The sequence below is a fragment of the Polistes canadensis genome, unplaced genomic scaffold, assembly GCF_001313835.1.
Source record: "Polistes canadensis isolate GaletaPanama2010 unplaced genomic scaffold, ASM131383v1 scaffold_67, whole genome shotgun sequence".
NCBI lineage: Eukaryota > Metazoa > Arthropoda > Insecta > Hymenoptera > Vespidae > Polistes > Polistes canadensis.
Genome location: NW_014569614.1, coordinates 254,289 through 268,449, shown reverse-complemented (window position 1 = coordinate 268,449; position 14,161 = coordinate 254,289). Strand labels below are relative to the sequence as shown.

The following is a 14,161-nucleotide window of genomic DNA, read 5'->3' as shown; positions in this document are numbered from 1 at the left end:
GAACTGCCGGCGACAAGGTCACCGTCTATACCTCGCTGAAACCGCCAATACGTGCGCCTTCGGCGGTTTACTCGCACGATACTTTAGCTACGCGAAACTCGTTGTCGTTGTCGTTGTCGTATAGTTGTAGTTGTAGTTGTTGCTGTCGTTGTACAGTAGTTTAGTAGGTAGTAGTAGGTAGTAGTAGTTTGTAGTAGTCGTACACATGTACGTTAGCTATCCATGTATTAGTCAGTTCGCGTATGTATATATGAGTGCATGTGCATGTGCATGTGCATCCTCGGCAAAGCTCGGTTAGACTCGGTGCACGTGCACGCGCACACGTGTGAGGGCGTGCGTGAGCTAGTATAATGGGAATAAGAAGTTAAGTGACGCTCATCGGTGCAATTTTCAAATACTTTCTTCTTCTTATTCTTATTCTTATTCTTATTCTTCTTTCGCTTCGTTTTCTTTTTTGTCATTTTTTTTTTACTTCTATTTCAAATTTTCTATAGTTAATATTCGTTTTTTTTTTCTTCTGGTAATTAAATATGGGATTTAATCTCGTATAGATTTATATTTATGTTTTATATATATATTATTACTTTTTAAGTTGAACAACAACAAGAAAAATATATTATATGTTAAAAAAAGGAAATTAGAATTGTTATTATTGAGATTTGATAAGAATCTATCGAATTGATCGAGAAATTAAATATGGCGGCGGCGGTGGTGGCGGTGGCGGTGGTGGCTACGGATTGATCGTATAATTTTCGTTCTTGCACGATATCGCTTGGCAAAAGGAGAAGAAGGATGAAAAAGACCTTGATGAAATATCCTTCTCATCTCATCTCTTCCCTTCTACCTATTTCTTCTCTCTTTCTGCACAAACCTGCACTCTCATCGACTTTATCGTTATCGCATCGAGAAACACATCCGACCCTCTTATTTTATCTCCTTCCAGGATGTACATTTATATATATATATATATATATGTAGTATTAACACCTACACATACACATATATACGATTATATATATATGCTTACCCGGGAGGAGATCGCGTCGTCGTCGTACACGTTGTGTGTTACATTTTGAAAAAGAAAATCTATAGGAACCGCGATTGGACGTTTATATGCGTCCGGTTTGTACTCTTCTCTGGTTGAGAACCGTTTCCTACACAACAACGCTATGCATTTTTGCCGGCGGCACCAGTGGTGGTGGTGGTGGCGGCGGCGACGGCGGCACGCGAATACAACCACGTATGCGGATACACATATACGTAACTTACATACATACACACATATATATTATCCTATCAATGTGTAACACGAAGCTTAAATATATGTGGTAGTAAATATGGGATGTATGTGCGCGCCGCGTTGCCGTTCTAACATATACAAACACCTAACTTCAACACTACTAATACAAATAAACCACACCTACTTCAAGTATAAACACACATACACATATACAACTCATACTCGTCCTACTGCATATACACTTATACTCCTCCTCACATATTAATATACTAAATACTAATACTAATACTAATACTCGAGTCACGATGATTATATGTACACCGCAAATATTCAATACTACACACACAATACATATGTCGGTAGGGGCAGAGACCCAGGAAGGACGCTCTCCAGCGACCCGCGTGTGTCTCTCCCTCCCCCTTCATCCTCCTCATCCTCTTTTTCCTCTTTACCCTATCCGTACGCGTCCGAGAACCGTCTTCTCTACTTTTCTCTTTTTCTTCTCTCTCTCTTTCTCTCTTTCACTCTCTCAAATGCTTACCTACTCTTCTTATTTTTCTCTCTTTCTTTCTTTCTTTTTCTATCTCTATCTTTGGCTCTTTATTCTTCTCTCTCTCTCTCTATCTCTCTCTCTTTCGTTCTGTTTCTTTCTTTCTCTCTCTTTGATTCCAAGTGCTAAACGTTGGGCTACGAAAGGGGAAGAGAAAGCAAAACTCCAGCCGAGAAAATAACCGCGAGTGCTGATTTGACTTTCCCTCTCTCTCTTTCTCACTCTCTTTCGGTTTCCTTCTTTCTCTCTCTCTTTTTTTTCTTTTTTTATATTTCAAGAAAGTTCGTGAACGCGATCGCAAGTTTTCTCGTAAAGTTACGCCAAGTTCTATTATTGACTTCGTACGAAAGTCATATACAAAAATATACATATATACATATACATATACATATACATATATATATATATATATTATTTATTCTTTCTCTCTCTTAAAGTTTTGTTCGTACTTCGGACGTGTTCATTGTTTTTTTACGGAAATGAAAGTTTAAATAGAAGGTCGAGAACGGAATGAAAAAATAATCATGAAAGAATCATTGACAAACAACAGGGAGTATATATATATATATATAAAAATATAAAAAAAAAATATGTTTATATGTATGCACGTATGTATATACGTGTGTGCTGAATGTAATGCGAGTAATGCTAACAATAGAAAAATAAAATATGTGAGAAACAAGTGGTTTCGAGTCTTTCTTCAAGAAAAAATTCTAATATATTATTTACTTGGTTTTCTTTTTTTATTCTTCAATGATAGGAAACAACGCAAGTATGTGTGTTTAAGTATAGAAATAAAGTTACGATTATGTATGTGTCTTTCTTTTTCTTTTTCTTTTTCTTTTTCTCTCTCTCTCTCTCTCTCTCTTGGTAATTGTTTAACTGTGTTGACGAATGCAAAGTAGATGAATAATTTTAATCGGGACATTTAACTCGTTTTTTAACCTTCTTGGACTATTGTTATACGAATAAATTACAAAGTAATATAGATTCTTATTTTCTTTTCTTTTCTTTTTTTTTTTTTTTCATTTCTTATATATATAATTTAACGAATAATAAGAGACCGATATTACTTTCGTATGCAACGTATAGTATTTTCATATTTCAAAAGATTATTTGTCAATTACTCTTTCGGTAATACGCAAATATCACATATTCACACATTTATGTGATACGTATAATAAACATATGCGCTTATTTTTTTACGTGTATTTATAATTCGATAAGAAGAGGAAGAAGATGAAAAGGAAGAAAGAAATAATGATAATAGATAATTATTACAGATAATTATCATTCTCTTTATCTCTCTCTCTCTCTCTCTCTCTCTCTTTCTCTCTCTCTTCTTCATTCTCTTTCTATCTTATAAAAAGGCCGAAATAAAAAAGGCACGGTCATAACTTCCTGCCGCTCTCATATTTGTAAGTATGATTCACGGGTTGCCTACGACGAATCGCCATAGCCTACAATAAAAATACGACACCCATTCTTAACTTCCGGAGTTCCACGACGATGTTATTAATCAGCGATAGTGGTCACGAAAGCTTCACGTGCGTTTACGTTTTCGCCGTTTGTTGCACGATATTTTCTTTTCTTAATAAATATATATATATATATCTTTTTTTGTATTTTTTTTTTTTTCATCTATCACACCTCTTTTCCTCATATTCCTGATGATAATTTAAGAAAAAGAAGAAGAAGAAGAAAATAAAAATGAAATAGAAAGAAATCTATATTTATTGATTTTTTTTATCTATTCTTACATCGTTTATAATAGTTTCAGCATAGTTTTCTATAAGGAAGAGAATGTAAACGCCTAGATGGCCTAGACCTAGACGAGGGCGGGCTTTAAAGTAGCTACAACTGGTGATGGTAATAGTAGTAGTAGTAGTAGTAGTAGTAGTGGACTATACTATTTCTAGTACAGTAATATTACTACTAGCATTAAACTACTACTACACTACTACTACTACTACTACTACTATTACCGCAAGTAGTAGTGGCACCTTCCAATCGTCCTCTTTTTGCTTGCTTACTCTCTCGAGACCGTCCCTCCCTCTTCCTCTTCCTCCTCCTCCTCCTTCTCCTCCTCACTTTTCCTCTCCATCTTGCATTACTTTCACAAGAACATAAAAACTCACGATATAAAGCTTTCCGTGGCAATTCTTTTTTTCTTTTTTTATATACATGCATATATATGTATATATTCTTCCTCCTAGATCTATTTCGATTCTAAGAATGTATGCAAAAATAAAAATAGAATGAAAGAAATAAATAAAAAAAAAAGAAAACCGAAGAAAATCTGTTGCGATTCGAGACGATTCGAAAATAATCAGATGTATCCCTCTTCTCATTCTCCTTTTTTATTTTCATTTTAATTTTCATTTGACTCGTCCATCTGTGTGTGTATTTCTTATTGTTTTCGTTTAGTTCGATTTTGTAAAAGAATGATAGAATCAAAAAAAAAATATGAACAAAGATTTTTCCTATTACTGTCTATCTTCGTTAAAAGAAAATACGTGAAAGAAATGGCAATGAAACGAGGTTTAGAAAAGGTTCACGAGAGGTGGTCCGGAAGTGAGAAGAATAATGATGATGTTGATGATGATGATGATGAGGACGATGATGGCCGGTGGTTGTAGAATAGCCGTTTTCTTTTTTCTATTTCTCTTCCTTCCTTTCTTTCATTCTTTCATTCTTTCTTTCTTTCTATTGCTCTGGGCAGTTGTGTGCCGTTGTTGCCTAGTGCTGCTGCTAGTCGACCTAGACCTAGACCTAGTCTAGACTCAGAATCCGCACAGGCTGCATCGCCCGTTCCGTTTCTTTATTTTTACCCGCTACTTCTTGCGGGCTGTGCCTTAAGCACAACCAACACACAAACGCACGTGTTACATAACCTCGTCGTTTCACACGCATCCGGGATCCTTTGGAGACTTATATATTATTATTATTTTTATTATTATGATTATTATTATTATTATTATCGTAATGATCATCATCAATGATTAGAAAAAGAGAGAGAGAGAGAGAGATACTTACGTATATTTTTCTTTCTTCTATTAATTGTTTTATTACTTCCTCATTAACGAAATTTGATCGCCATTTTAGATAAATTGTCGGTTAGTTATTGGCTATATCTTTCGTCTCATTCTTTTTCGATTATTATCGAGAGTAACTTCCGTATATTTTTCTATCGTATAATTATTTTTTTCTTTTTTTTTTTCATTACTTCCTCGATTAGAAATATTATCGACGAAAATCTTACGACGAATATTTTAGGTTAGGTTTTATCTATATCTCTTTTTCTTTTTTTTTTTTTTTTTTTATTATCATTAAAGAAAGAATCAAAAAGAGGTAATGTTATTTTTAAATTTAATACAACTTCCTCGATAAGAAGTGATAAGAAAATGAAGAACAAAATTGATAAGAAATGCGTTGGATATATTAAAAAGAACAAAAAATATTTGTTATACAATTGGGGATGGTAGGAATAATTTTCGTCTATTCGCCATCTTTGTTTTATTCTAATATGTTCCTTTTCTTTATCGATTCGATTTTTATTTTTCATTTTATAGATCCTCATTGTATGAAATAGAAGAAGAAGAAGAACAAGAAGAAGATGAAAGCGTTGCATTGCTTTTTGTCCTTCGCAAAAGGCACGATGACTTCGCGGAAAAGTTTAAGCAGCGTTTCTCCGTGACCTAGTTTGACGATACGAAATTAGGTTATGCGATGCTAATCGTTAAGAAAATGGAACTACCGTTTGGTAATACCGTATATATGCACACACACACACACACACACACACACATGTATCTTCTTTTTTTTTTTCATTTTCTTTAACTTGACGTTATCTCATTATCTTATTATTGTCGCACTCGTCGAAATCACGAGCTTAAGTAATCGGGGGAAAAAAAAAGAAGGAAGGAAAGAGAAAAATATTTAATAGGGAGAATGCAAAATTAGATATGCTACCGTCAGATCGATAAATCCAATCGTATAAATGATTGTTAGACACCGATGTATGTAATAACCAAAAAATTAATACGTTTATTAGAAACGATCGATCATAGGTAACTTGTATTATCATGTACACATCTAACAATGAAAATAAACGTGACTTCCATTTAATCTATGACTCATTTGGATTTTAAATTTTAATTCTCATTAGAAAGAATTAGCAAGAGATATGTTATCAAAATCGAAGAGAAAAAAAGATGATTGGTAGTTAGAAATTAATTTCCATTTCGATAACGAGATATTTATTATCTTTTAAATCATTTCGATATAAGATATTTGATATTTAAAAAAGAAGAAGAAAAGAAACAAGAAATAAATGATTAGAATTATTTTGTCACGATTGATTATTAGCCACGCATCCTATATATTAGTTACGAAAATATAAAGAGTTAAAAAAATAGGTAAAAGATATTGGAAAAAAAAAAAAGGAAGAAGATAAATTAGGATAGACGAATTTAGAAAAAACAAAAAAAAAAAAAAACAGAAAAAGAGGCCTGGCTCAGTATCTTCATTTTTCGTAAGAATTCAACGCAGAAAAATCGTTCGCTCCCGTTGCGTTCTATTTTTTTCTTCAATTTCACTTCCCTTCTCCTTCCCCTTCTCTCACTCTCTCTCTCTCTCTCTCTCTCTCTCTCTCTCTCTCTTTCTCTCACTCTCTTTTTCGCAGAGTTTTTCTTGCATATATTCGAAATTACGTCGGTACGCCTCGCGTCTGGTGATCTTTTAAAAATATCCGAAGAGTTAGGTACTTGATCTAGGGCAACCAGGACGTTCTCAAACCACTCTCTCTCTCTCTCTCTCTCTCTCTCTCTCTCTCTCTCTGTTTTATTTTTCTCTCTCTTTCTATCTTTTTCGAAGCCAGTAATCTCGCACTTTTATGAACGCGCAGTAATTTTCGTACGATTTTTCGACGAACCCTGAAAGAAATATGTTTTCTCTCTCTCTCTCTCTCTTTCTTTCTTTCTTTCTATCGTTTACTTTTCGAGCTTGCCAAACAACAAAGGATCGAGAACGATCAGTTTCAATCAGAAAAAAAAAAAAAAAAGAAAAATTCTTGGGAAAAAGTACTTACTTAAAATACCCCACCCAACAACACACTCTCCAATACCTTGCGTTCGATTCGCGTACATGTTGAGTAAAAAGAAAATGATAATGAAAATGTCGATATTCATAGAAATAAGAAACGTATCGAAAGAAGTAGAAAATATTAAGAGAAAAAAATATTTTTAAGATAGGAGAGAAACGTCATATTTAATAAAAAAAAAAAAAAACAATATTTCCGATTAAAAACGTGCAATGAACGAGAAATCGGATTGGATTAGATCAGTGGTTTTTTTTTCTGTTACTTTCGTTCCTTAAATCGAATTACAAATATCTTTCCCTCTCTGCCTCCTCTCACCTCTCCAACGATTTATTCTTCTTCTTTTTCTTTTTTTCTTTCTTTCTCTTTTTCTTTCATTCTTGTTCGTCATTACTTTGTAAAGTGTTCCCTCATGCCTTCCTTCTTCTTGTTACGCAGCTCGTTGTCTCGTCTCGTCTCGTCTCGTCACACATCAAAATGTGTGCCACGTTCGTGTCGTGTCGTTCGTGTCATTCGTTCTAACACTTTCGATCTCGACGCGTGCCTTTCTCGATCTTCTCGGGTCCCTTTTCGAAGTGTTGCTGCTTACTGTTAATAGAAGAAGAAGAAGAAAAAGAAGAAGGATCGTACCTATCTATGACGAATACCGGACCTAACGAAAATAGACACGAGAATTTCTATTCATCTTTTTTATTTTTATTCATTCATTTTTTCCCTATCCTTTTGACCTTCTATTATTATCCGCAGTGTGGCGCCTCGGTCATTGCCAAACGACCATTTTGCATTTTGGCGCCTCCTTACATTACTCTGTTTATTCTTCTTTTTTTTATTTAACTTAAGTAGTTCGTTCGATTTTTTGTACCCTTTACAAATTCTCCTCTCTTGTATCTTTTATTTTGTTATCCTTTTTGTATATATTTTGTTTATTATAATCATTGTCATACGCGGAAAATGATTTTTATAACTTATTTAGTCGCCATTTTGTGGGATAATTAATAAATATGCTTATATTATTTGTTCGATTTAAGTTTCCGTATCTTATTTTTCAAAAATTTCCCCTTTTATCACACATTTATTAATCTTTTATGTATAATAATCGGTAATATTGCGTATATTTTTACGTACGAAACAATCGTATTAAGGTTAGAAAAACAATATGGCCACTAACACAAATATATCTCAACTTATAATCTTTATATTAAATAACCGGTTATTTTTGTCAATTGGAAATACGTACACAAGTAAAAAAAATCTATCATTTTAATTCATTTAAATGTCTTTCGGTGAGAAAGTCCGTAAATTTAAATATTACAAAATTAAATACTAAATATATGCGAAACAATAGAATAGCAACCGAGTAAAATTCAAATAACAGAATGGAATAAAATTCGCACGTTGTTGTTTCATTTACATTTCGTACGCGTATTCCTTCTCTCTCCCCGTTCGTTACCCAAAAATTGTAATTTAAATCATTTGTAATAAATTAGAATTGGACATGGCTAAAAAAGAAAAAAAAAAAGGAAAGAAAATTTTCCATAAACCTCTCTCGCCTCTCTCTCTCTTCTCTTATTCGTCATGAGAGAGCAATGGGAACGCGGTCGAACGTGGCTTTTAACTTTGTGGTTGTGGTTGTGTAGTGATACGTTGTTGGTGGGGGTGAAGGTGAGGGTATAAAGAGGAGGAGGAGGAAGGGAGGTAAGGGAGAGGGGGAGGTAAAGGCGCCCCGCAAAGTTACCAAATCGCTATGGCGTAACATTTTGCTTATTCACGTTCGATTATACAATCCGGCACACTTTTACTCCGACGGTCCGACTAGTGTCGCCATATTCTCTCTCGTTACACCGTAGTTGTTATACGGTGTTTCCGCACGCTCGCATTATCAAAAGATTCTTTACACCATCATCGGTCCTCCTCCTCGTAGTAATGTTAGTAGTGGTAGTAGCGATAATAGTCGTTCGAAATTTTTTTATCCTTATGATTCCAAAAGGAGGCCACGAATATTGTTTTTCTTTACTTGTTTTATCTTATTTTCTTACACACAACGTTTGCTATCTAACGAATTTTTTTATTCGTACACTTAGTATACATGTGAAAACCACATATATATGCAATATATATATTGTGGTTAATTATTAAAAAAATGGATAATTAATATTTAACAATATTTTCAATGTAATCGAGTATTATATTATATTTCAAGGAATATTGTTGTAAATTAATTATGTTATGTATACATATATATGTATTTCCGTACAACGTTGGAACCTTAAATTATCAAATCGTTATATGTGAATGGATTGAAAAGTTATAAACCTAACAACGTTATTTACGATCAACAAATTAACTTATATCGAAGTAAAATGAAAATAATTCGAAACATTCGAATCAAACACCTTCGTATAATTATTTTTAAATACAGTTAACATAAATTGTAATAAATTATACACGTATAGGTAAATAATTATGACTTTTAAATGAACAAAAAAAAAATTGTTCGCGAATAAAGGATTATAGTAGTAAATCGTGTATCATTTAGAAAAAATAAATGAAGAACGAAAAGAGAGAGAGAAAAAAAAATAATTTCGATCACGGTCACGTTGGTTCTCGAGATACATAATAAAAAGAGAAAGAAAAGTATGGTAGTAGTAGTAATAGTAGTAGCCAACAATATTAGTGTTAGTAGTGATGGTGGTGGTGTGTAGTGTTCGCGTTATGTTCGCGTTTAGCTATAATGGAAAATCGGGTCGAACGCGTTGTTAGACTCACGGAATAGTTTCGAACCGGGGAAAGTTAGATTTGATATATTGTCGATAGAGAAATAGAAGAGTTGAGAACTAAACTGACCACCATCACCATCAAAGCGGAATCTTGTCGTCTTCGAGTCAGGTGTCTTCATTCGTTCCTTTAGAAATCGAATCAGACACCACACACACACACGGTTATTATAATTATGGTGAGAGGATAATTAATTTCGTTTCTGCGCAAATGTATGTATGTATGTATGATATATATATATGTTTTTTTCTATTTTCTTTCTTTTCCTTCATTTCCTTTTGTTTTTATTAATTTTTTTTTTTCTCTCGATTCGTTTCATTTGCTGCCATAATTGATACAACCGACAAGCCTTCCCCCCCCCCACTTTCTTCCCACCCAACCCTCGCTCGTTTCCTTCCACCCCGATCATTTAATTTTTTTCCTTTTTTCGAATGAAATAAATTTCACCGTATGCAGGATTTTTATACACACTTAATATTATACCATCGTGGAATAAAGTTTTCACTTCGGAAATTTCTTTTTTATTCGCGATGCAATAATATCAGAGTGAAAGAGACAACCTTGGCGCCATTCTCCCCAATCTACCAATCGCCATACTTTTAAGGTACCTTCTGTTACTTTTTTTTTCTCGTTTGTATCTTCCTTTTCTGCTTCTTTTTTTTTCATTCCTCATTTCTCGTGATTTTTCAATCACAGACGTTGCGTGCCAGGTGCGTGCCGACAAAATCAGCTGCCACTTTAATCGAATATCGTATGAGAATTTGTGCAGAAAAAGAAGAAAAAAAAAAGAGAGAGAGAGAGAGAGAAAGATATATACATTTGCACGGATTACGCGATGTCCGACGAGTACCCACACATACACATATACACACACATATGTACATACATACGTATATTCACGTGTTCGCGTGTACACACATCATATCATACAAATATATATTCTCTGACGTGCGAAAGTATGCTTCCTTTATCGAAATCGAATAATTTTCTGTGTGTTTGTTATTATTAATGTGTGCAACGACAGCTGCTGCGTACGCTTTCCCAGAGATTGTCATTAATTATTATTACCGCAACGTAGTTCGGCCAATTCCTCTCATATACGTTTATATTACTACTACTATTACTACTCCGATATTTATACATATAAATATAAATTCTCTTATCGAAATATAATGATATATATATATATATTTCACTTTAGGGTTAATTAGTTTCTCTCTTTCTTTCTGGCTTTGATTTATTTATAAATTTTCCAATTTTTATCCATTCAATTTCTTTCTTAATTTTTATTTCTATATAATATTTGTTTTTTATAATCATTTATTATTATTATTATTATTATTATTATTCGTTCATTATAGAATAAACAAATTGATACATTTAATCGTTTGCAAAAATTTGCATGAAAATTCATTTGTACGTTCGTACACAAATTCTTATAATATATAAATTAAAATAAAAAAAAATAAAAAGAATATTTAAAAACGATACACCTCCCCCCTCCATCCTTCCTCTCTCCCCATCGTATATAATTTTTACTTCTATTCAACAAAATTGTTGACGTGTTGATCAACTGATGTTTCTTTTTAATTTCCTTTAAGTAAAAAGCGAGTTACAAAAAGAAAAGAAATCAAAGAGAAAGAAAAAGAAAAGAAAAGAAAGAAAGAAAGAAAGAGAAATGAAAAGGAAGAGTTGCGTTTGATCTAACGTTGAAGTAAATCGGTAAAACTCGTACGTGTGTATATATATATGTGTATGTGTATGTGTGTATCATCTAACATAAGGCAGGAAGCGTATCTGGGCCGTTAGAATCGGAGAACGTCAAGTGGGTCACGGGAACGAATCGAACTTCTTCTTCTTTACTTCTTCTTCTTCTTCTTCTTCTTCTTCTTCTTCTTCTTCTTCTTCTTCTTCTTCATATCCTTTCATATCACTTTTTTCTCTCTCTCTTTTTTTTTTAATTTCCTTTAGGATACATCGAAGTGAAAAGAAGAGAAGAGAAGGTGTTTAAACATCCGTTGAGGAAGTTCTCGATCTCAAGTTGTGTGAACAAGTAAATAGATCAGTATCAAGTATGCACTTTGCATTCATACATACATACATGCAATTTACGTGTAAATAATTTATATACGAAAGTATAAAATGCATTACAATGAATCAACAGGAATATTCGTAACTCAACCCGATCCACCTCCTTTTTCTCATCCTTTTCTTTCTTTTCCTATTTACATTGAGTTAGTTTCCCCTTTTTTTATCAATGTCAAAAAAAAAATTGAATTATGTTCGTATTTTATTATTATCGATAATATTGAATTTTAAATCATCGTGCGTTCTCTTTTAAGTTTTCCCTCTAATAGCAAAAAATCACGTTTCACTCTTTATATTAGTTAATTGGTAGGTAGATAGATGATAGAGGTGAGAAAGTAAAACAAAGTGTTGTTTCATTTTGTTATTTTGGATAGATTAGATCAATTAATTCTTATTATATTTCTTTTCGTTCTGATTTTCTTTTTTTTTTGTTTTTTTTTTTCAAACACAATGTTTTTGAAAATTTATTTTCATTTTATTTATATATTTCTTTCGATTAAAAATTAATATTATTTTCACAAGAAATACTAACATTAATATTTTATTTATTCAGAGATCAAATTAGGATTATTTTTTATTATTTTGTAATTATTAAATGCAGCAACCTCCAATGAATTATATGGTTCTTTTTCTATTTTTTTGTTTTAACAAACACAAATTTAATATTTATTTATAAAACAATCGTATATATATATATTAAAAAAACAGAACAACTTTAACGATTATTTTGTCAAAATTGATCGAGAAACCGTCCTATCAATTCCTTTTTTTTTTTTTTWTTTTTCTTTCCCCTTGTTTTTTTTTTCTTTTCTCTCTCTCTCAAATATGGTAAACCCAAGATTGATATCGAAAAATCCCAGTTTTCTTTATCGAATATTTGTTTCTATCGATCAGGTATGAGATACATTCTCGACTGTCGTCGAGGAGACCGACAACTACGATAAAGAAACGAGGTCAAAGAAAAGTCCCCTACCCCTGGCCCCTCCCTATCCTCATCCACCGCCTCCTACGTTACTTCTTCACACAATCACAATCTCGCATATACACATACACATACATAAACGAGCAAGCACCTGTGAGAATGAACCATTGCACACGCGATTCTTTCGAAATATTCGATAATCAAACCCGTCAGTCGTATCGATACCAGAACAACTATGAAGTATTTTTTTTTTGGGGTTTTTTTTTTCCTCGTTTCAATAATTTTTCGTACGTTTTCGTTCCTTTTTTCTTTTCTTTTTTAAAATTAAACGCGTAACTAAACGATCGATAAAATTTCTTCTGTTTCACGAATTAAATTATGCACGTGAACGTTTGAACATTAATCGAATAATAATTTGAGAAAATAAATTTGAAAATATCTATACGCGAGAATTTAATTTAACAAAATATGAATATAAACTTACATGTAGGTGGTTGACGATAGTGCAAATGTTGAAGACTTTGCGTTTGGTGATGGTGATGATGATGTGGGGGTCCCATTGCCGTTCCCATACTATGATTACCATGTTGATTGTGTGGTGAACTTCCTCTGTGCGGGTGATACTGAGAGGGATGATGTTGATGAGGATGATAAGAGGGTGGTAGAAAACCTGCCGTAGATGGATATACGCCAGGACTGTGACAGGCTGACCTACCCAAAGCTAAATTAACAAACACAATTTTCAATTGTCATTAATTATCTTCGTATTATTTCATTTATATATCAACAAATATATGCATATATTGTGTTACCTAAAAAAAGTCAACATAATATCATGTCGACGATTTTTTTTTGCAATATATTATATAATAAATGTTTTCTTATTTTTTTTTTTTTCCTTATTCAAAATCAAATCAAAATATTTTATGTGATATACGTAAAATATATTTTTTTTTTATGTTACTGCAACATGTACTGTAAAATTGTTCTCCCCCTCGCCCAAAAAAAAACGGTTACTGTATATAAAATATTTTGGAAGATAAACGAGTTGTTAAAATAAGATGAAGTATCTCATCGTTGAGAGATCTTACCTGAGGATAAGTGTGAATGATGAGACGCCAGACTCGGTTGTAGGGAGGAATTAGGATTGAGCCTAGCTTTTAATAGGAGATTCGCGTCCTCGTTACCACCTGAGGACGTACTTGATTCTACGTCACTGACTCCACTGTCCGCAGGGCTGGCTGGCAGTGATCCGCTTCCTGGGATTTTTCGTTTTGTGTTTGCAAAATGTAACAAAGTAAAAAAGACATACATTTGCCATGTAGATTATTTTTAATATCATATCGAAATCAATAACACTCAATATATAACATATATATATATATAACTAACTGACAAATAAAATTCAAATAATAACACAATAAGAGTTATATGAATCACATATATACTATAAATGACGAATATTATTCTAAAAAAATATAATTATAT

At 32.7% G+C, this 14,161-nt stretch overlaps 1 protein-coding gene across 3 annotated transcripts in view; it reads right to left on the bottom strand.

The window, feature by feature from the left end:
* Nucleotides 1-14,161, bottom strand: part of LOC106786185 (ecdysone-induced protein 74EF) — a 214,458-nt gene that overhangs the window by 11,791 nt on the left and 188,506 nt on the right. For all 3 annotated transcript variants that reach the window (XM_014747302.1, XM_014747303.1, XM_014747305.1), the window contains 2 exons: nt 13,765-13,932; nt 13,158-13,394 (listed from right to left, as the gene is read on the bottom strand). In XM_014747302.1, coding sequence (XP_014602788.1) covers nt 13,158-13,394; nt 13,765-13,932 — 405 coding nt within the window. The remainder of the gene's footprint in view (nt 1-13,157; nt 13,395-13,764; nt 13,933-14,161) is intronic.